At 37.2% G+C, this 23,599-nt stretch overlaps 1 protein-coding gene across 6 annotated transcripts in view; it reads left to right on the top strand.

The window, feature by feature from the left end:
- LOC107550600 (TRAF2 and NCK-interacting protein kinase-like) overlaps positions 1-23,599 on the top strand; it is an 87,678-nt gene that overhangs the window by 34,894 nt on the left and 29,185 nt on the right. For all 6 annotated transcript variants that reach the window (XM_016231911.1, XM_016231910.1, XM_016231914.1 and 3 more), the window contains exons 3-10: positions 6,711-6,767; positions 8,527-8,652; positions 14,317-14,427; positions 15,442-15,532; positions 16,692-16,822; positions 19,651-19,705; positions 21,885-21,963; positions 22,299-22,474. In XM_016231911.1, the coding sequence (XP_016087397.1) occupies positions 6,711-6,767; positions 8,527-8,652; positions 14,317-14,427; positions 15,442-15,532; positions 16,692-16,822; positions 19,651-19,705; positions 21,885-21,963; positions 22,299-22,474 (826 nt within the window). The remainder of the gene's footprint in view (positions 1-6,710; positions 6,768-8,526; positions 8,653-14,316; positions 14,428-15,441; positions 15,533-16,691; positions 16,823-19,650; positions 19,706-21,884; positions 21,964-22,298; positions 22,475-23,599) is intronic.

The raw sequence follows: 23,599 nt of genomic DNA, 5'->3' as shown, positions 1-23,599 counted from the left end.
TTGTATCTTTGTTCTCTATGCTTGTTATCTATGCTTGTAATTTGTTTATTTCCTATGCTGATTTACTCGCCTACAAAATCACCCCCGTCGTCAAGTCATCTGATATTTTTTTTTTTTCATATCGCAATATATATTGCAGGAAAAGAAAATATCGCAATGTGAGTTTTTTTTTTCTTCCTATATCGTGCAGCGATATTGGAAAAATGGTCTTTCTTCTGAGACCGTCATGGCAGCGGTGAGGATGAAATGACCTACTCATCAGTCTATGACCCCTTCTGTGTCATCATCTCCACTCTCGCCTCTTGCATTCACTGTTGATTGAGTTGGACACTATGAAAATACGGGAATTCGGCCACAGCCCCCGGCTCTAAACCATGTCCTGAATTTGTTTCACATTCTTTCTTGGAAAAGTAAGAATCAACTACAACTTCTGAACGTGACCAGCAGTGTTTTAGCATTACATAAAAAGTAATGTCACAAATCAGAAAATGTAATTTAACATCAATGTGAACATACAAACAAAAAAATGAATGACACTAATTTTATATCATTGTAACTTTGCTTTCCACACGCTACTACTTCATATACCACAGCGAAAACTATAGTCTGAGAAAGTTCAAACATGATTAAAGGCAAGTGAACAGTCAGTAAAAAATAAAGAAAAAGAAAAAAAAGGAAATACACAATTTACAAGCATAGATAAAATAAACGGTAGTATTCAGGTACAGAAATTTACCTGCGCGCTTTGCACGTGTGCGGCAGAACTGAAGAGGCGCTGTGTGAGATGCGGCTTGTGCGCGTGCTTCAGGTGTGAGTCAGACAGCAAGACGAGACGGCAGAGTTGTTTTCTGCAACTTACCGCACTTAACTCTTTTTAACATCAAGCAATTCTCTGCTATATGCGTCAAACTAAAACTGTCCTTTTGCAACGTTTTGTTTTAAGTAGCCTATTATTAAAATAATGATATCGCACTCCGTTGCGATATGCATATTGCGATATTTACATTTCGATATCATGCAGCCCTATTCTAGAGCAATACTTAGTGACTGAAAATTGAATTTTTCATGCCAAATATATATAGATTGAATTATGATGAGCAGCTGAAGTGTTTACAGCTTTTGTGTTTATTGCATGCTTTTCTGTGTCCTGTGTCTTTTTGGCTCTGACTCATGGAGACTTTTCTTTTCTTTTTTTCTTTTTTTTTTTTTTAAGTTTACTCTCTCACTTCACATGAAAATAAATATATTGAAGACAAATTTAGAAACACAGGCCACACAGTGGTCTTTCATAATCGTGATCCAGTTTTTTCAGTGTTTTAGAACGACTGGGTTTTGCAGTAAATAATGCTCCACATGAACTCCATCTCTACAAGCTTATTTTGATGTTTCCACCAGAATAAAAACTTGATTGTTTAACATTGAAAATGAAGAGATGAAGACACAAATATTAGTATTATAATTGTACTGAAAACTTTAAATTATTTAAAAAATGAATTACAGTGAAGGTGTTATTACAGTAATTATTTTGAAATTGAATAATAATAATAATAATAATAATTCAATTATTATTAATTATTTGCGCAGACCTACAATGTCAGTTTAATACATTTTGTTTACCCATCCAGACTGTAGCCACATTCAAAGTGTCCAAACTAATTTCAAATATTAATTTAAAACTAGTAAAAGTGCAACAATGTGATTTAAGCTCTGCAACCACATAATCTGTCATTTTTCACCTCTTATTTGCATGACATTGAAAACTTCTCAACTGTTTAATGCTCTCACCGTTTGCTCCACTCCACTGTCAGTCCCACAATCCCCCGAGCTTGCCGCTCAGCTCCCATAGAGAATGAATTAGAATATCCCATTCAGCGCCGCACCAGTGGACGTGTACAGTTAGCCAGAAGTCTTTAGATGTGGTGTAACTTTCCTCTCGTCTGTGTTTAGCTCAGAATTTTTTGGCTGGCTTTCTGCAGCCCTTATGTGGCACTTCAGTTCCTCGTGGAGTGTGTTGATGATCAGCTGCTGTGAAACGACAGATTGGAGCAGGCCGGTGTGCACATTTTTTTTTCTACTCAGCACTGCTGCAAACATTGAATTTGCTTGACGGTGTTTAAACACCCAATATTAGGAAAACATGGGTAAGCAGCTCTGTTTTCCAATTGTTAGTATCTATAAACTGTAAGTTGGTGCTTGCGGTTTTAGCCACCTGAGAGGTCAAAAGTGCGCTGGTGTGATTTGGCTGTGGTGCCAATTCAAGGCCAGTCGAAAGAGCGCACAAAGAGTCAATTTAGTCTTATCAGGAGCGCTCACCACTGTGCCTCTGCAGTCATGCCGAGAAGCCACTAGCGAATTGGTTTCGCAAACACTTGGGCTATCTCATTAAACCCAGTTATTCCCTGAAACTGCGGGCAATCCCTGTCATCTCACCCCTGGAGCCCTTTTTCTGTAGTCCTCTCTCAAACTCAAACATAAAATGCTGCAGAATAAGGCTGTGAAACGCTGTCAAACAGCGACTTTAACTGCAGAAGTGTTCACTTGTGCTATAGGCAAATTACAATTGGCTGTCACTGGAACTGCAGAAATTAACTAGAAATCTGGCATGTTATGGCAGACTCTTAACGACACATTCAATATTGGATCTGTGTTGCTAATTAGGAAATACCAGGAGATTGAATGTTCATCTAACAACTCGGTATAGTCAATTAGTGACTTAATCTATATTTTCTCTGAAAGGGTGTTTGTTTGTTTTTAATCATTTTAGCCACAGCGCTTTAATTAAAGTGTTGTGCTTTTAGCGGTTATTAAAAATGCAGCAAGGTTCTACTTTTCCTCTTGAAATAATTTTACATTTTATAATTTTACATTTCTTATTTTTAATGAAATACAGTTTTAAGTATAACAATTCTATTTATATATTTTATATTTTTTTATATAGATAATTTTATAATTTTTATTATAATTAATTTTTTCAAAGACTGACTATATGACAGACTTTTTTTATTGTTAAGGAATTAGTTTACATAAGCAAATCTAAAATGGTCCTTTAAAAATAATGATGTATATTTTTAAGTGTAGTAGTTATATTGACATATTTTTATATAAATAAAGTGTTTATTTTTAACAATCATAATTTGTTTTACGATATATTTTTAATACTTTTTATTTGTTTATCAAATGTTTTCTTTACAAAGAATAGGGAATCTATACAGGTATTAAAGTTATGCAGGACTTTTCAAGTTCATAAAAACTTTTACTGAAAATCTAATTTCACATTTTCTATTTTAACCTATTTTTAAATGATTATTTTTTTTTATGAAATAGTTTGATGCAATGTCATTTTTGACAATCTCATCTATGCTAATAGTCTTACTTGGCTGACAAGCATAATTTAAATCAAGTACAGGAGGACCAACTGGAAAAAAAATGTAAGTCACGCATCAAGCCAGTAAACACACAATTACATGGATGTTATGGAAGCCGTTCATATACTCAATAAGTTTGTGACTGTAATGCCAGCTCTGCCTTTCTGCGGTGTCATTAACACTGCGACAGCTGATGTAACAACCATGCAGATGACAGTATTAAGACTGACATCTGAACCTTTAAAGGGTACTGTGGTGGTACCATGATAATGCCATGGTAACCTGATACAGAGTTTAATTTTTTTTAATGATTATCACATTTATATATTCCATGTTATTCTTACTGGCTTTTGAAGTGTTTGGTCTGTGGCCTATAATTTCATCAGTAGGATCGGAGGAAGCAGACCCATGTGTTACGGAGCGTCACGGAATGAGAACTATTTATCTTCATTGCCCTCTTTCATTCCTGCTCTGTTTACTCTGACAGAGAGCGAGCGATTCTATTATTATTCCTGTTTGTAACCTAGTGTTGAGCGATGCCATTAGGAGCCAGAGTGCTAGAAATATCCTTAAGTATACAGCATTCATAAGATATGTTTTTAAATCCAATAATCCTCATTCACACAGGCTGTTACCACAGATCTAGGTCACAAAGACCAATGGCTGAATGGAATTGCGATTCTAAAAGCACACACTCTATGCTGACTTCACGAAGCTCACATATAATGCAATGCAGTGCAAATACAGAGTCAATGTATCATATGAGGTGAGAATATTATGTATTAGGGGGATGAAACCAGTTCTGTTAAGGTCAAGAGTTTGCAGTGTTTTTGTTGAGTCTTAGACGGCGTGTTCTTGAGGTTCTGGATTGAACACCTGCTGATGGTAAAATAGCTCTCCATGTTCAATTTTGAAGAAAAGAGGATTGGATTTTTCTTTTGAATGACAGCCGAATCTATTCACTGAGGCCTTGAAAAGCAGTGCTGTCTGGCCCGTGTGTGTGTGTGTGTGTGTGTGAGAAGCTGCAGTTATTTTGCTATGGTAAAGGACTGTAAATGTTTGCATGAGTCGAATTTTTGCCCATTAATGGTGCCTCTGAGGTGGTCTTGTCATTTTGCCTGACAATCTCTCTTTTGGCCTTCCTACAAATAGTCAAGGACATTCACATTATGTTGAATCCTGCATCTCAGGCTATGCTTTTCGGGGGCTATTCTGATTTCCTTTCCCTCTGACATTTAACTGTGAAGATGACTTCATCTTTGGTATCTCCGTTTACTTCCTCTAGTGCTTTGCTGTCTCTATCCCTCTATCTGTTTTTCTGGTGTCTGAAGAAAGAAGGGGGGAAAAGCGTGTTGCGGAGTGTCGAGGTTTGAGCCGATGAGAGAGAATTAATATGAGTGCCGGCTGCCGATTGGCTGATACCGTAGGGAAGATTGTCACCACGCTTGTGACCTACATCAGAAGGAGGATGTAGCAGATAGCTGAGGCCAGACACTCTGAATTAGTAGGAAGTTGCTACTTTTGTAACTAAACCAGTTCTGCCCAGTGATGCCCCGTATGGTTTCACTTAGTTCTGTCATGACAGCTCTCGGAGGGATTGGCATGGCAATGTACATGACAATGTTAATGTATTTGGTCTTGGTGGAATAGATCTGCTACGCTGCTGCTGCGGCAGAGCAAGTACCGAGACTTGCTACTGCCAATACATCCACAACATGCTGCTGTGAGCGTGTAAGAAATATTGCTGCTGCAAATATAACATACGTGAACTAACCCCCATATAGCAAACATGAATCACCTCGTAGTATACAGGTGGAGCTGGGGAAGGTGGAGGGTTTCTGAAGCAAGCTGCAACTGCTACTGCAAGCAATAATCATATATTTGAATGTTGAGCAGTGAGCTCATTGGCTACCGATACAGGAGAGAACCAATCAGCTGTGCCATGTGATAATGATGTCAATAGGTCAGATTGAGTTAGACCTATCGGACTGCGCCATCTAGAGTTTCATGCCAGAACTCTGTATTTGTGAATGCTGACTTGTAAGAGGGACTAATGTGTTAATGAGCAAAGGGGGGATGGGAATATTATGAGGACGAAGATGTGTCACGTGTTCACAGTGAAATCTGGGTTTAACTGCTCTGACACAACTTGGACTCAACAAAACCTTCTTGTAACTCAGAAATGGGGACAGACCGCCTTAACTGTAAACCTCCATGTGATTGTGATTTGGGAATTGTATGTGCCTGTTTCACTGTTGGCCTGTGCTTAAACAAATGAGCTTCTGTGGGTGGTTTAGTGATACTGAGAATGAGTTGCTGTATTGAGTTTCTTTACAGTTTTCTTTTTTATGGCCATAATGGATGAGAGCCAAATTAGAATGATTTCTATTAGAATGATTTCTGAAGGATCATGTGATACTAAAGACTGCAGTTAATGGCTGGTGAAAGTTCAGCTTTGCCATCACAAGGAAAAAAAATGGAGAACAGTTTTTTAAAATTGTAATAATATTACACAGTATTACGGTTTTATCTGTATTTTTGATCAAATAAATGCAGCATTGGTGAGAATGAGAGACCTAATTTTAAAAACATTTAAAAAATCTTACCAACCCTGAACTGTATTACACCTAGTTCTAAGGTTTATAGTTAGAACTGAAGAACAGCATAGATATCAAATCAGTGCATTCATTCTTACAGAGTTCACATGGCTTAAAGTCCACATCTTTAAAACGAAAGTATTTATCAGTGCCTTTTAGATTTCACATAGCGATGATATGAAGTGTGCATGACAGTCCAGCTATTTTAAGAAACAGTTCTTTTCAGTTCAGGTGATTAAGAAGCATGCTTAAGAGAGATAATAAAAGATTGTTCACAAAACAAATATGCCCATTGAGTTTTATTATTAGACAGGTGTAATCCAATGTAATATAGGTGTGATCTGCGGTATTAATGTCAACAAGCCTCTCTTTCGCAGTAATTAATTGCAAATTATGGAACAAATGTTTCTTTGTGAAGTCTGTATTTATTTGTATAAGCAGAAAATGCTGGGATTGAGGTCAGATTTCCTTGAAATATATGACTTATTAATTAAAGCTTTTGTTGACAAATCAAGCCTTATTTGGGCATTTCGTGACTTTTGCCTGTATTCTCTAAGGACACAATAAATTTTTGTTCTTAGTTTGAAATTGTTGTTTGTTTGCCTAGAATAGGAATATATGATGCGATAAATATATTCATTGAATGTTTAGGTGTTCATTCTTTGTTTGTTTCCCAGGCATGAAGTCACAATAATATTCCAAGTTTTAAGCTTTTTCTCAAGCACAGCCTGTGTTTGTTTCTCTGCAGGGCCGACATGTCAAAACGGGTCAACTGGCTGCCATCAAGTGCATGGATGTCACAGGGGTGAGTTTATTTTCATCTGTACTTCAGTATCGACCTCTTATAATGCTCTAAAGCTGTTGAGGTCTTTTACAGACAAGATGTCAAAGCCTCTTGAAGAGTCCTCTGCTCTGATCTGCAGGTTTATTTTAGACTTAGTTGATCTAATTTTTGAAGTTTTAGTATATCCATATATCCTCAAGGCTTAGTTTTCCCTTCATTAGTTCTCTGGATGATAAAATATGATATGTTCTTAATAACCTTTTAGCATCCCTCTTTATAATAGAGCAGAAAATATAAGGCTCCAATGTCTTCTGTGTTTTTAAAGTAGAGTTTGGGCTGCAATGCTAGCATATGAATTGGGAGTGAATTTTTTTTTATTCAGTCGCAGTATTTCAGTCACGTCTGTTCTTTTTAACGGCATATTTTTCCAATCTATCTTTTTATTTGTAATCTAAAGTCAATTTAGCATTTAATAAGCTGTTGTAAATTTTGAAATACCGTAGCGAATTCAGTTCACAAGCTGTTATGATTTCACTGGCCACTGTTGGCTGTGTTTGTAATGGCTTGTGGCTGCCCCTGTTATTTCAGGGTGAATAACGCTTGATTAGCAGATTACATGGATCTTTGTTTTGTAGGACGAACGTCTTCCCTGTACTATAGACTATGGATTTCACAAAACCTTATCGACTGCCTTCATAGACATCATTTTAGACAATATATGAGTGTTTGTAATAAAATGCGAGTGATGCAGAGAAACGCAGTCTAGGTTAGCAGTACAGTAGGTTTTGAGATTTGCAGGGTCCCCATATAAAACTGGAATAGAAAAGTCATAGAAAAAAGTCAGAAATGTCTATAATGAATATAAATATTTCTAGTTATGTTGCTCTCTATATTTAATAACGAAGCAAAAATAATTAAATTATGGTCTATATAGATAAGCTGATAATTATTTTCTTGATGACTGATAACTGATAAAAGACAATTATATTTCTATTTTTTTTGTCTTAATAAAAAAATAATACAGTAAGTATTAAAATCAATTGTTTTAAATGGTACAAGTGAATTTAGGCATCATAACATTATAATTTACTGAATAAAAAAAGGATATTTTGAGATATGCTTAAGATTCGATTTAGCATTATTATTACTAGTAGTAGCAGTAGATTATTAGTGTTTTTAAAGATGAACTTGAAGTAAGAATGAATCTAAATGTAAAAATATCAGAAACGAGCACGAACGATTAAATGTAATATTGACCAATAACAATAAATTAAATCTCCAAATCTAATAGACAATAACAACTATGGTAAAACACACACATACACACTCACATACACATACATATACATATACATATATATCCCTCAAGTAAACACAAAATGCCTAGAAAACTCATTGAAAATCATTGGTCGAGTGATGAGGGAAGCCTGGAAATTCTGTGTTTGACCTGTAGTGAATGAGAGAGCAGATAAAGAGAGTTGTCATCAGCTCAAATAGCTGTTCATCAGCAGCATCCAGCATGCTCTTGAGAAGAGCTCATTGAGTTGGGGGGCTTGAGGGGCTCCCAGAGGAACACTCCAGTCAGGATGTAATTCTTAGGGCCAAGAGCTAATTCTGTGCTCTCTGCCCTCCTTCCATCTACTTCACGTAAAAGCACCTGCATCTGTAAGTGGGCCATCAGCCCTTATTATAGGTCACTAGAGTGGTCCCACATGCCTTAAGCTTTACTTCAGAGAGTAGGGAGATATCCCATGATTCCCTTCTGCATGTGTCTTGACAGGAGGAAGAGGAGGAGATCAAAGCTGAGATCAACATGCTGAAGAAATACTCTCACCACAGGAACATCGCCACCTACTATGGTGCCTTCATTAAAAAGAACCCTCCCGGTGTGGACGACCAGCTGTGGGTGAGTACCATGTCCCACAGTGCCAGAGGAGATGGAGAGAGCATATCCATCTGTGCTTCAAACACACTGCCCTGTGTATATGTGGTCTTTTATGGGCCCATGGGGAAGTGTATGATAAATGGGCCTTGAATGAACATTGATGAACAGGAATCAAAGCACCGTTGTCTCTCCTACAGACTTGTTGTCATGGAGAGTTAATGGAGCTCTGTGCTGGGAAAAGTTAAGGACTTTGTAAAGGCTGTGAAGCCTTTTTATAAAGATTGGAATAACAGAATTTGTCTGTTTTTATGTACTCTTCACAGTATTTCTGCAGAGTTGTGTGTTAATGGGTGCTTAAATGTAGTGGCTGACCATAGGTTTGCCAAAATCAATATTTAGAGATAAGGGTGGCCTATAACGAAATAATGATGAAATAGTAGTATAAATCAGTGGTTCTCAATCAGGGAACCGGGTACCGCTAAAGGAGGTTAGCAAACTTCCACGGGGGCCGCAGGATGATTTAAAATTACATTAAAAAATATTAAATCAAGGTTGGGTTTTTTTTCTCCTTTTTTTTCTTTCGTTTATTAAAAATTACAATCAAATGTGCACATCTAGCCGGCCAAAAGCTCAATGCAGGTGCTCAACCACAAAACATTTCAAACAGGAAAATCAAAATTGGCACACCACAGCTTCAAAAGTAGAAGAATATTTAATTATGTTCTCACCACAGGTGAGGTTTCGAGCCTAAAAGCTCTTCATCAGACAATGTTTTTATATTTCATTTATTAAAATGATTTACAATGTTTAAAAATGGGGGAAAAAATTCCCTTGTTTATTTCCCCCCTCAACAACTGTTTTAATGGAAAAACATAGTTCTTAAAACTTCTGGAGTCACAAAATTAATTTTGGTTCATTCTTTTAATAAACTCCCAGTTTGTCTTAATAAAGCAGTTTAATAATTAGCAGCTTTGTCATAATTATAGCAGAAACACCAGAAGGAATATCATAGCCTATATGGACCTTTCAAATTTTGTGTTTGACAATTGATGGGCCTTCGATTTAAAGAGATTAGGGTAACACTTTACAATAAGGTTCATTAGTTAACTACATTAGTTAACATTAACTAATAATGAACTGCACTTATACAGCGTTCATTAATCTTTGTTAATGTTAATTTCAACATTTACTAACATATTATTAAAATCTTGTTAACATTAGTTAATGCACTGTGAACTAACATGAACTAACAATGAACATCTGTATTTTTATTAACTAACGTTAGTGAAGATTAGTAAATACAGTAACAAATGTATTGCTCATGGTTAGTTCATGTTAGTTTATACATTAACTAATGTTTTACTAATGAACCTTATTGTAAAGTGTTACCGAGATTAGATTGAGAACCACTGCTATAAATAATAATTAATTTAATTATACCAATGAGACCAATATATATATTTTTTATAAATGAAACAAACACTTATTTTACACAAAAGGCTCACTAGAAAATATTTAGTAATACTTACTGTATACAATAGTAATAATCCAGTAAAAAATGTTTGATTTTCCTGTGTTTTAATGGATAGGTCTATTACCATTTAAAAGCAACTACACTATTTGTCAAAATGATGAGAGAAATTGAGTCTCTAGACTGTGATCTATCTTGTGAAAGACTGATTTGTCTGCGCTATGCTCAGATTTGGAGAAAACTTGGGTGAGAAAATTGATATCAAATCAATTAAATTTAAAACTTGGAAGTCATTTTCACAGTTCTAGTGATGTAGTTGCTGTATTTTGCCTTTCTAGTGATAGTGTTTAGCCTACACTCTCAGACAAAAGGTACAGAACTATCACTGGGGCGGTACCCTTTTAAACGGTACTAATATGTAGTTTTAAAGTACTAATGTACCTGTAAGGTACTAATATGCACCAACAAATATGTACCTTTTTAGCTTTTATAACTTGGGGTATCACCCCAGTAACGGCTATTTATCTTTTTTTTTTTTCTTGGAGAGTGTATAATGAAGTAAGTACTGATCTCAGTAATAAGTCAAGAGAGGGCATTCTTTATGTGTGCTGTCTAGAGATATTCTTTCACTCCATCTTTACTTTTCTTGTCCATATTTTCCTCTCCTACCAACTCTTTCCCTCTTCCACTTCCCTTCTCTTCCTCAGCTGAAAGACAGGACAGGTCTGATAGTGGCAGGGTAATTTGTGTTGTTTATCAGCGGCTGGAGGGACACACAGGGGCACGTAGATGAAGCGCTCCACCGATAAAGATAGACATCGCAGGAAATGAAGTGCATTTGTGACACATCTCAGCGCTGAGTGACAGCTCTTGAATGGGCAGACCTTTCAGATGAAGGGTGACATTCCCTCTGCTGTAAGACTCGAGGGCCGCAAACCTCTTCAGCATTCCCTCTGACCTGCCAATCAAAAGCCCAAAGACATAGAGATTTTTGCATGATCAAGTGATTGAAACCCACATTCAATTTTGCTCCTGCTCTTCAGGTAGGTGACGTGCATGTTTCCAAGGGAATCAATTCACCCTGGCACTCAAAGCTTCAGAGCTGCTCTTGCATAAGCACTTTCTATTTTACGATTGCTCACACCGACTTGCTCGCACACCAACTTAACACAGCAGTTAGTGCTGTGGACTCTAAATTAAACTTGAAGCCTATAAATTACTCCTTCAGTTTTGTCCTAGTGCACAAAGATTAGTTTGCAGCACATTGCACATTCTTTTCAGTCTGTTGAAGAGGACATCGAGGCAATGAAAGCCTGCCCTTTAAAAAAAGACCAGCTTACACCAGCGTGTCATTTTCACATTTCTTTAGGCTGTTTTTTGCTGGACTAACTGTTAGAGCTCCTTTTCAAACAGCAAGGTTGACTAAAAAAGGCTTGTTGGGTAACATGGACGTAAGGGTGGCCGTTACATGGTGTGGTCAAATTGTGAAGCATTTACTATTATATAAAACAAACATTTAACTATTTTTAGTACAATTTAAGTAATTCAGTTAATAAAATAAGCATTTTCACATATTCTTTAGCTGGTTAGTTGGTTTAGGTATCAGAACCCCCAGCATCAAACACAGCATATGCTGGTCTTTTCAAAGCAGTGAACTGAGGTAATTGAGTTTTGATACTGTCGAGATCCGTGTTGCTGCGAAAATGCCTAAACATCACGTAGTCCTACTGTATGTGCACTTCTCTGTCTAGGACACGCATTGGTGCTGAATCACAGCCTACGACTGAGTGTGATAGTCTGTGAAAATGAGTCAGCGTCTTAAAATAGAGAAGCACCATCACCCAAAACACAGCCTCATCAGCAGTGCTCAATGATCTCATTCTTCCTCCTTTATGGCATCCTAGACAGAAAAATAGCAAGGTTCTCATGATTCATAAAGTATTAAAGATGTCAAGCAGCACATGATGTGTCTTTATGTGTGTTGTTGTGGTTTTGTATCTCGTAAATGGATTATAATTTGCTCAGACCTCAAGATTACCGATCTTAACTTCAGCTGTTCTTACACTTATCCTTGATTTAAACTTCACGATTCTTAAAGGGATAGTTCACCCAAAAAATGGCCGTTGTTCAACAGTTCACTGCTCCGGGTGTGTGCACGGTGTGTGTGTGTGTTCACAGCTGTGTGTGTGCACTAAGGATGGGTTAAATGCAGAACACTAATTCCTAGTATGGGTCACCATACTTGGCCACATGTCACGTCTCTCTCTCTCTCTCTCTCTCACTCTCTCACTCTCTCACTCTCTCACTCTCTCACTCTCTCACTCTCTCACTCTCACTCTCACTCTCACTCTCACTCTCACTCTCTCTCACTCACCCTCATGATCTTCCATACCGGTATGAATTTCTTAATGTTGGTAACCAAACAGTTGCTGGTAGCTATTGACTATTGAGCTATTGTGTGGTTGAGCACACATCTCTGATGTGGAGTATTTGAACCTGAGAGCTCATGACTAGACAGGACACTTTCCACTGAAGTGTGATTAGAGGATCTAAAAGCACAGGTCACTTCCAATTACAACAGAATGATGCTAAATCTGAGGGCTTGAGAATCATGTAGCTGACTAGCTACATTTTGCAGCCATTTCCATATCCACAACTGCTGTGTTATGTTCATTCGTTGCGTGTATAAAGCAGAATGCAGAATAGTAGTATAGAGGGATTTGCTTTCAAAATATTGTTGCTTTTGCAGTAACTAGCTATTTTGTAGCAAACAGTGTTGTAGCGTGACAAATCGCTAGTAACTTGGCTATGGTTTCAAGATACTACTACTGTAGCTTAGTTGTTTTTGTTGTGGAAAGATGCGTTTTCAGGGTTTTATACAAACAACTGTCAGGTACACACACACAACAGTGCTGTCTATTTAATGGGCCGTACTTGTCATTTTCATTTGCAGCAAATGAAATATAGCTTCTATGCTGAGTAAATTCCATTAGATGGGTGTTTAAAGAACTTAGGTGTTTCTCAAAACAAATTTTCACTGATTTCTGTACTAGAACAGTAGATGTAGTTATTTGTCAGTTGCCCTTTTCATGAGAACAAATCTTGTTTTCATCTGTAAGGGTTCATTACCTCCACCCGGGAAAACAAATTGGCAAAGATTGATGGACTGATTAACATACTCCTTTTGTATTATGGGCATATCTTTATTACAGCAATATCATCTTTTTCTTACCCCTTATTACCCTTCCCCTTAGTACAAATAATCATAACAGCTGAAGAAAGGAAATGAACTTGACTTCAATTAATCTTCCAAGGATGTTTGACAGTCACTTGAGTTTAAGTTTGAAGTGTTATTGTGTTATTTGTTCTTTTTTTCATTCTTTTCTTTTCACTCCTTTATATTTAGTTCTATTTTGGTATGTTTTGTGGGTTTTTTATTTTTGTCGAACACTTCTAGATTTATATGAGACATGCAGTTCTAGATTTATAATCAGTTGTATCTTAAATGACATTCACATCAGATATTAAAGTGAAAATCCCACCTGATCTCTTGTGATTGCCATCCAGTTTCGTTCTTGCAGCCAAATCAGGTCCAATTAAACCATGAGTGATGCGGTCTTTTAAACACTGCACGTCTTGGGTCTGAAAGACATGGACCGGTGGGAGAGGAGGGGATCAGATCTTCAGTGCATGACGACGGTGACAGGCTTTTCCTCCTGTCTGCTTCATTTATCCCAGCATCCACTTGCATATTAATGGACAGCTCCCACACTCTCTCTCTCAGCCTGCGGTTGAGGAGTGCTCAAAGATTTATGTCCTCCATTTGAATGTCCCTACTTGGGTGTTTGTGTTAAATGCTGCAGTATTTATCATGTTTTTAATGATCTGTGGAACTTCCATCTGTCTTAATTTATAATAAAATCCACCCAGTGCTCAATGGGGCATAATCCCATGAATCCCATGAAATAGTAACAGGCTGATTAAAGCAGGCAGTCCCTATTGTGCTGTTTGTTTGTTTGTTTGTCCTGGTTTTGTTTGTGGGTGTTTGTGATTTTAAGTGAGTTGTTCTAATATATTTTTGATAAGCAAGTGGGAGGCGGGGGTAAAATCAAGTTAAATGGGGTAACTGCACAGACATGAGATTCAGGGGCCTAAGAGTTGTTGAAAGGACGAATATGATTTGCAGGAGTTGACTTGTGTTGTCTCCTCTACAGCTGGTGATGGAGTTCTGTGGCGCAGGCTCAGTGACAGACCTGATCAAGAACACCAAGGGCAACTCACTGAGGGAAGACTGGACTGCCTACATTAGCAGAGAGATCCTCAGGGTAACGGCTCAAGTCACCGGGCTTTATTCACTGTTTGCTGCTGGAAAAACCAGCTTAAGGCGTTTAAACTAGCATTTGGAACATGCTTGCTGTTTTAGGTAAACCAACTACTGAGATCCACTAGCTGATCCAGCCTATTCTGGCCAAAAAAAATAATAATTTGTTACATGAGTAATTTCGCCAAATAATTAGAGTAATGATATAAACCTACTGTATATGCTGTTGTGTAATTCATTTGAAAGGGAAATTATTTTTTGTAGAATTATGAAGCCACTCTTTCATACAACAGTTCATAGTGAGCACAGGCTGCCAAGCTCCAAAAGTGATAGAAAGCACCGTAAAACTAAACAGTACAATTCATCTGCTGTGATACAAGTGTATTTCAACCATCTAATGAAATACTCTACTGTTCAAAGGTTTAGGGTCACTTTTAATATTTTTGTATATTTTTATTATTATTATTATTATTTTAATTTTTTTTTTACAATTCTTTGATTTATATAAAGTTTCAAAAAACTGCATTTATTTTAAATTGAATTTTTTTTAGCAATGTGAAAGTTTACTGTCAATTTAATGTGTCTTTGCTGAATAAAAATATTAATTTTACTAATCCCAAAATGTTTAAATATAATATAGTATGCATTCAGAAGACCTTAAATCTAGGGCGTGAATCATTTTGTGTTCCAAAGAAAAACAATGCAGGTTTAAATCTACTTGAGGTTGACTAAATTGTTCAGTGTTTTTGACAACTATTCTTTTAAGACATAACTTAAAAATGTTTAAGTGTCATAGCATTAGATGACACATTATCAAACCAAGTGGCATTTATTTTAAAGAAAGACAAAACCCCAAGAACTGATCAAAAATAATATTTCACAAAAAAAGATTTGTTACATTTTAGTTGTTAAATTTAATTTATTAACTGTACCCATTCACAACCTAGTTTGTGAATGAAGGATTCTGCCATTCACTTGTCCTTTTTTCTCTCCTAATTCAAGTTTGTCTCTCTTTCAGGGGCTCACTCATCTCCACCATCACAAAGTCATCCACAGAGACATCAAAGGACAGAATGTGCTGCTAACAGAGAACGCAGAGGTCAAACTAGGTAAGAGCACAGCCCTGTGGCTTGGATAACTTTGCATGGCATTTACGGGCCTCGCTGCGACTGTGCAGAGAAGGTTTCGAAGCAAAGGAATGTGAAAGAAGCACGGCCCAGCAATGCTAATGTGCTGTTGCCTTTTAGCAGCGCCCCCTTTAAGGCTCAGCGAGGAAATTAGCATTGACTGTGAGAGAGTAGGCTGGATCAGAGGTAAATCAATTAGGCTGTGTGGGGTAAATAATTGATCATCCTTTAGATGACAGTGCTACTCTAGCTGATTTCATAACTATGCTGAAGGCTGAATGCTAAAGGTTTGTGATTGTGAAAGGAGCTTTTCAAAACAAATCGTTTCTTTTCACTGTCTCTCTGCCTTGAACATTTGTTTTTATCTGATCCCATTACATCTCCATGTTTAGTGTGAGGAGAGGCCAATTACCTGAGAGCACAGGCACTTGCATGTCAGCGCACCTATTTGATTTATCACGTGTAAATGTTTTAAATTTTCATTTTAGCATCTCTAGTTAAACTAGCTTATGTAATTCAAATTCTTTACGGAAAGACATCTATCTTGACAGCTTCCACGGCACTAACCACAACTGCATCAGCTGTTGATTTTTTTCAATGTGGCGCTGTAGCATATTGTGTTAACGTATTAAGCTTCCAGTGAGAAGCAGTTGGTCTACACTGAATGCAAAATTGTACATTAAACATCAAATACTTTTGATTGGCTGCGATTGTATGATGGACCATTTTGGACCGGTGAAATTCCACTGTGTGCGGGGCCACTCAGCATAAAGTTGTGGTCACCTTTGTGAAATTTTGATGAAATTTTGCGGACACAAAAGGTCCTTTGTCAATAGTATAGCGATAAAGCACTGCTCACACAGAATTCGCTTGCTGTTGGTCAACACGGCAAATTTTTTGTTTTGGGTAATATATTTTGTTAGCTGAACAATCAGTTTGTTTTTAAATAACAGTACAGTCCATTGAATGCACTGCACTTCTATCCCTCACAGCCTTTTTTCATTCCTGTTAAATATTAAATATGGTGCTACCCTGACTAATTCTTACAGTTAGTCCCACCTGTCGTACCTCTGTAGCTCTCAGCATTTGCTTAACACTGATCAGACTGCTTTCCTCTTCATCTATTTCATCTCAACCCCAGTGGACTTCGGTGTGAGTGCACAGCTGGACCGCACCGTGAGCCGCAGGAACACTTTCATCGGCACTCCTTATTGGATGGCACCAGAGGTCATCGCATGTGATGAGAATCCTGATGCCACATATGACTATAAGGTGAGCTCTCCTTACTCAGAAATGCATAATCTGTAACATATGATACGCTGTTCTTGAAGTGATAATCAAGTGTCTCACATTGTGAGAAAACCCATTCATATACATAAAATCATTTTGGATGTTGCTGTGCTGCTGCAGCCAATGAAAATGCTGCTCTAAAACAGCAAAACAACAGAGCGCTTTCATTTCAAATTGGTCTGCAGTGATTTAGCCGAGAGGAGAATATTGATCACGACTCCTCAGTTTACTCAATACACATGTGAGCATATGCAATCAAAATCTAATAAACTCGCCTTGGTAACAATTTAGTCACCATTATCCACAAATCACTCGTGCTAATACAGTGATCCGTGCTGTGGCTGGCAGCGTTGATAATGTCACTATAACAGGACACACACTCATCCTCCCTTTTCCAGTCCAAAGAAATATTGGCCGGTTTCTTTTTAGCATTAAGCTCTAGTCTGTTTCAATGCATGTTTAAAAATTAATCTCTGGTTTAACTCAAAGCTCAGACAAATGTAAAGAAAGACAGTGATTTTATTGCAGTATGAAATATCATCTGTGCACAGTGGTTTTACTCACTGCTGCATGGCATTTATATTGGCATATCAAATTGCCTGCATGTCATAGGCATAATGCTCAGCACCACTGATAAAAGCCTATGCTGTATTGGGTTTGCCCACCTTCTGTTCAATTTTTGTTCTTCCCTTTTTCAGCAAATCCTCTGTGAAAGGACTTTCGAGCAGTTTAAGTTAAATATATGAGCCGTTTTATTTTTGTTCATTTTTTTTTTTCTAACCCTGTTACTAATATTTAATTATATTATAATTATAAATTAAGTAGACCTTAAAAATATTATAAAATAAATGTTAAATAAACAAGAAAGGGTCCGAATTATGTTGCTACATGAAGGTCACAATTTTGAGTAAAATGTATTTTTCTTGAGATGGAGGGGAAATGCAAAATGTGGCACATCTAAATAGTGTTTTTTGATCATTAAAATTAGATTATAATTGACATGTTTTTTAAAATTAATTTATTTACTGCAATTAGTTTTGTTTTGTTTGTTTTTATCACCACATCTGAATTAGATTTTTTTATTTTTTTATTAGAAAATTGACATTTTGTCTGATTTTAATTAACTGATTGCAGTCGAGGTCAAGACCAGTGAGGCTTTTAAGGGGAATACAGACATTTGATGCATTTAAAGCTAGTTACTTTTCATGCTAGGTTAATTGTGTGTTAGAAAATAGTTTAATATTTAATCTAACTTTTTTTTTAATCTAATGCTAAAAAAGTAATGTGACACTAGTTTAATTTCTGCCTTGGAATAAAAGAGAGCATCAGCAGCGTGAGTCTATCTTTCCTCTGACAGATGATTGAGGGGTGAAGCCTTAGGGGAAACTTTCACTCATCTTTATTTTGAAATGTAAGTGCGGACAAATCGTCAACAGATTTCATTAGAATCCATCAGACTGTTTCGTTGTGTACTGCCAGCAGTTCCAGAGAAACTGTCAGGCAGCCAATCTTCCATGGAAGAAAAACAAAAGGTTATCAACAGGGTTTGTTATTTGCATACCTGTGGTTATGTTTGTCTGTAGAGAGAAACAATAAAGTGAATCTGGGTTGGGTGAGTCATTGTGGCTCTGAAGCGAACTATGACTGTTTTAGATTAAAACTGATATCCCAGCGTCTGAATAAATGAATTGGCTCTTGTGAATAGCTGATATACCCACACCTGTGAACAGGATCAGGAATTAACCAGTGCAATGGGGAAAAAATGTCTTTGAATGTTACATTTAAAAAAAAATTATTCAATAATTTTCTATTAGGGATAACTTGTGAGTTTGGTAAAGCGTCCTCCAACATGATAGCTGTCAGATTTGTTCTGTATTCACTGTCTCCGTGACGAGTGTTAAATGTGGAGTTAATAAAAAGTGGATTTTGATGGAAAAAATTAAAATCAGTTCAATTACATCAACATCTACTGTAAAGTTATAAAGCTGCATAATCTAACATAAGGACCAGAACATTTTTGCAGAGTGTTTTGTTTTCTGTTGTTACACTTACAGTGCAGTTATAATTATCTAAATTGAGCCTTATTGTCCGCTGTGTGTGGTATTGGTGAATTGGTAACACTTTAGAATAGGGAACACATATTCACTATTTACTAAGAGTTTTCCCTGAACAAACGCCAACATTGCTTATTAATAGATAATAAGGTAGTTGTTAAGTTTAGGTATGGCGTAGGATTAAGGAATCTAGACTGTGGACATTCAGAATAAGGCATTAATATGTGCTAATACAACAAAAAGTACTAATAAACTGTCAATATGCTAGTAATATGCATGCTAAAAAGCAACTAGTTAATAGCGAGAATCTAACCTTAAAATAAATTTTTAACCTTAAACAAAATTTCTAACACTTCCTGTGACCAGTTAATGACAGTTTTGCCAACAATACCCTTTAATGGTGGTAATACAGTAACACACAAGCTGTTATGGCTTATTGCTTTTGATTTTTGAAGATCAAAACATCAAGATCAAGACCTCTTAGATGGGACAGACGAATTTTATACCATTTTAAGGGGCATACAGACATAGAGCTAGCTACTTATATCTTTTACTAGGTTAATTTTATGTTCGTCAATAGTTTATCTAATATTTCTAAACTTCATTTCTGTGATGTCTTAAGTTTTTGTGTCCCATCTCATGTGAGGTGTCCTCTCTCTCTCTCTCTCTCTCATGTGTGGTCTCCTCTCTCTCTCTCTCTCTCTCTCTCTCTCTCTCTCTCTCTCTCTCTCTCTCTCTCTCTCTCTTGTGTTTCAGAGTGACCTGTGGTCGCTGGGAATCACAGCCATTGAGATGGCCGAAGGAGCCCCACGTGAGTAAAAGGGCTCACTACTTTGTGTATATTGGGGTTTATGTTATCAGAGAAGAGGTATATACACCATCCAAAGTTACATCAGGACAGGGCTACTTCATTTTTCAAGGGCATCAAAGCAGAATCCTCACTCATAATTTTTGCAGAAATTTAACTAAATAAATAATTAAATAACCCTGAAGCAGTGCCTACAATGAATTAAATACTTTGCAAATAAATGTACCTTCATTTTAAATGTATTTTATTTTTTGAAGGACGCAAGCCAACGCATAGAAAAAGAGGCCATATGTTGAGTCGCGTTGCATTATGACATCGGCTGAAGCATATGTGAATGTCACAGACCTCTTCCTTGCATCAGTTAGATATATAAGACTGTCCTCTGCGGTCAGAGTCTGGACAGGCTGCATGAGCTGCTCTCAGTGCAAGGCTGTCTCACAGATGGCTGAGCAGTGATAGATAGGCAAAAGGGCAGGCAGACTGTAGTGATCTTGTCCTGGCTGCAGAGGGGTATAATCCTGTAGGAAGGTGCCCTGGCAGGGTGGTACTGCTTTGGCCAGAGGACAGAAAGCTGCTGGGCAGTGCACTTGAGGACAAATCTGCCTTTTTTCTTTTTTCAAATATAGTCGATTGGAGAGATGACTCACCGTTGTGACTGCTGACAACAAATGGAAATGTGTGTGTGTGTGTGTGTGTGTGTGTTTGTGCATGTATTTTTGTTGGCACTGGCATATTGGCCCTCAGTATGTAGCAACAGGTCTGTGTCCAAAAGTGGCATTGCTGGTCAAACTCACTAAGCCTGACTGTCCTCTAGTTTGGAATGAGCTTGCCGTCCCTGCTGCCAGGCTGAAAGACATTGTACCCTCAAACCATGACCATTCTGTGCTGGGAACTCATTGCACCTGCCCATGTAGTCTGATACTTGGCATCTGCGTCTATTCAAGCCACACAATCCTATTCCAGAGTTTATATTAATTTAATATTTGTTAGATTTATTGAAAGCGAGCTGTTGGATTTCGCGCACATGTTGAAAATTGAGTTTTTAACCTCTTGTTGATGCTTGATATTGTTCATGAGCAGTTTTATATTGAGTCATGCTGAAAACTAATGCAGCGCATATGAGAAATAGGTGTATTTTTTAGTGTCAGTTCAAGAAAGCACTTACATGATATATTACCAGAACTGCATGCTTTGACAATGTTCACATGTCCTTTTAAATTTGGCTCATATCATGCACTTGTCTGAGTGGGCAAAGCTGAGAAACTGACCTACATGTGTAAAACACCCCACCCTGGCATATTCTTCCTAACATCATCAACAAATACCATTATATAATTTAACTTGAATTTATGCACTCAATTTACATTACATTTACATTACATTTAGTCATTTAGCAGATGCTTTTATCCAAAGCCACTTACAAATGAGGACAATAAAAGCAGTCAAAACTAACAAAAGAGCAACAATATATGTGCAAATGACATGTCTCGGTTAGCCTAACGCAGTACGCAGCAAGGTGTATTTTTATATATATACATATAATATATATATATATATACATATAATATATATATATATATATATATATATATATATATAAGCATTATAATTAGCAGTTTGGTTTCTGTTGTCACGGTTCAAAACAAGTGTCACAACATTTGAGAGCTAATGTATGTCTATGTATTTTAAATGGTATTGCAAATGTATAAATGTTTTTTATTTTATGCATGTGTTGTGTTATGTGTTATATGTTATCAAGCACACAATTGGTTTCACATGTGAGGGGGAAAAATCCAATTTGAGCCATGTTTAACTGCAGTGTGAATACAGCACTTATTTAAAAACTTTTGGTAGCCAGCTTTTTATGCACATTTTGAATGGGTGTCATTGTGAGTGCAATACATAATACAAGTCTTTTCCTTATTGTATGTAAGGGATATTAATAATATAAACCATAGGTAAATTGCTTTTTGTCAAGGTCCTGATCACTGTCCAATCAGAATGAATTCCAACCAAGAGATAATAAACAGAAATATGCATTCTGCTTTCATGTTTCAGCACATAAACAAACTTTCCTGGATATTTTGTCCTGTCTGTTTCTAAATGTTAGGCTGAGATGTGCCAGACGGTGTTAGACAGCACAAGACATCCAGTGTTAACATTCTCCTCTCTTTCCCCACAGCCCTTTGTGATATGCACCCAATGAGAGCCCTGTTTCTGATCCCTAGAAACCCAGCTCCCAGGCTCAAGTCCAAGAAGTGGTGAGTGCCCCTCTCTTTGTTCACAAGGACAGACCCCCAGTCTAGCTTCTGCGAGACCAAACAACACACTGTCCAATCTACTTTTAATCATAAAGTCCTGAACACTTTTACTGTTCACTTCATCTGTCACATGTGATCTTCATTTGGTATGTTGGCCCATTCAAGTGCAAACACCTTGAGAAAGGTTGCTTGTCAAGCTAGACATACAGGTTTTTATTGTTTAACAGCAACTGATATGTACATGATTCCTTACTTGTAAACAAACTCGCTCTTGCCAGCCAGCTTGATAGACAAAACAAGGAGCGTTCCCCTCAAGCTCTTCCTCATATCTGCAGGTCTAAAAAGTTCCAGTCATTCATTGAGAGCTGTCTGGTGAAAAACCACAACCAGAGGCCCAGCACAGAGCAGCTCCTCAAACATCCCTTTATCAGAGATCTGCCCAACGAGAGACAGATCCGCATCCAACTCAAGGATCACATCGACCGCACCAAGAAGAAGAGAGGCGAGAGAGGTGAGCCTTATTGGCAACCTTATCTGCTTTATTACATTAGCATGTCAAATGAAATATGCCCCATTTTCTCTGCTACTAGTGTTTTCGTTACACGCTTTGTTGAACACACTAAAACAAATGAGCTACCATGAAGATGGAACAGCCATGTGCAGCACACAGCTGAGAAAATACCCTCAGCAGATGCTCTATCTCTGCTGACATTTAACGTTTATCACATAACGCATGACCTCCATTCCCCATTTGGCTTGTCTCCCCCTCCCCATATAGCCCCTTAAATTGCTGCTTAAAGTTATATTATGTAAGAGTTTAGCACTATTGCCCTACTCCAAATGGCCATTTTGATATATTCTCAAAATAAAGGTTGAAAATGAAGGATGTTGCTGTGCGGTTATAAATAATATTAAGAAGAGAGCTATATGAGAAAATCTAGACCAATTTAAACCAAAGCATTTTAGTAAATCAGTGAATGTCTGTATTTTTAAATATTAATAAAATATACACACTCCGCTGTGGTGACCCCTGATAAAAAAGGGAGCAAGCCGAAGGAAGAGAGAGAGAGAGAATAAAATATACACACTACTGTTTTTTTAAAGGGGTCATATGATGTTGCTAAAAAGAACATTTTGTGTATTTGGTGTAATGAAATGTTTATGCGGATTAAGGTTAAAAAAATGCCCCGCCTTTCTGAAACACGTCAATTTTTACAAAGCTCATCGGTCTGAAAAGCAAGGTGTGCTCTGATTGGCCAGCTATCCAGTGCATTGTGATTGGCCGAATACCTCAAGCGTGTGACGGAAATGTTACACCCCTTACCATACTGTGATGCCCTGTCCGGCCGGAGCGACGAGACAAAAACATTAAAACCCATTATAAACTAGGCATTTGTTGCATCCAGTGGGGACATAATTACGGATTATAATGACTTCTACTGTCTTTTTACGCGTTGCATCACGCCGCGTAAACACAAAACCATGTCTGCATTTGTGATCGGAGAAACGACAAACAACAAGCGCTACTCTACACTGCTCAAAACTTGCGTTTGAATCATCAGTGGAAAATTCTTTAATATAAAAAAAACTTACTTACAGTCTGTGAGTCAGAACAGCCGGCATTGTAGTCTACTCT

The sequence above is a fragment of the Sinocyclocheilus grahami genome, unplaced genomic scaffold, assembly GCF_001515645.1.
Source record: "Sinocyclocheilus grahami isolate Dianchi unplaced genomic scaffold, SAMN03320097.WGS_v1.1 scaffold402.1, whole genome shotgun sequence".
NCBI lineage: Eukaryota > Metazoa > Chordata > Actinopteri > Cypriniformes > Cyprinidae > Sinocyclocheilus > Sinocyclocheilus grahami.
Note: the sequence above shows the minus strand (reverse complement) of the source record. Positions and strands in the feature narration are given on the sequence as shown.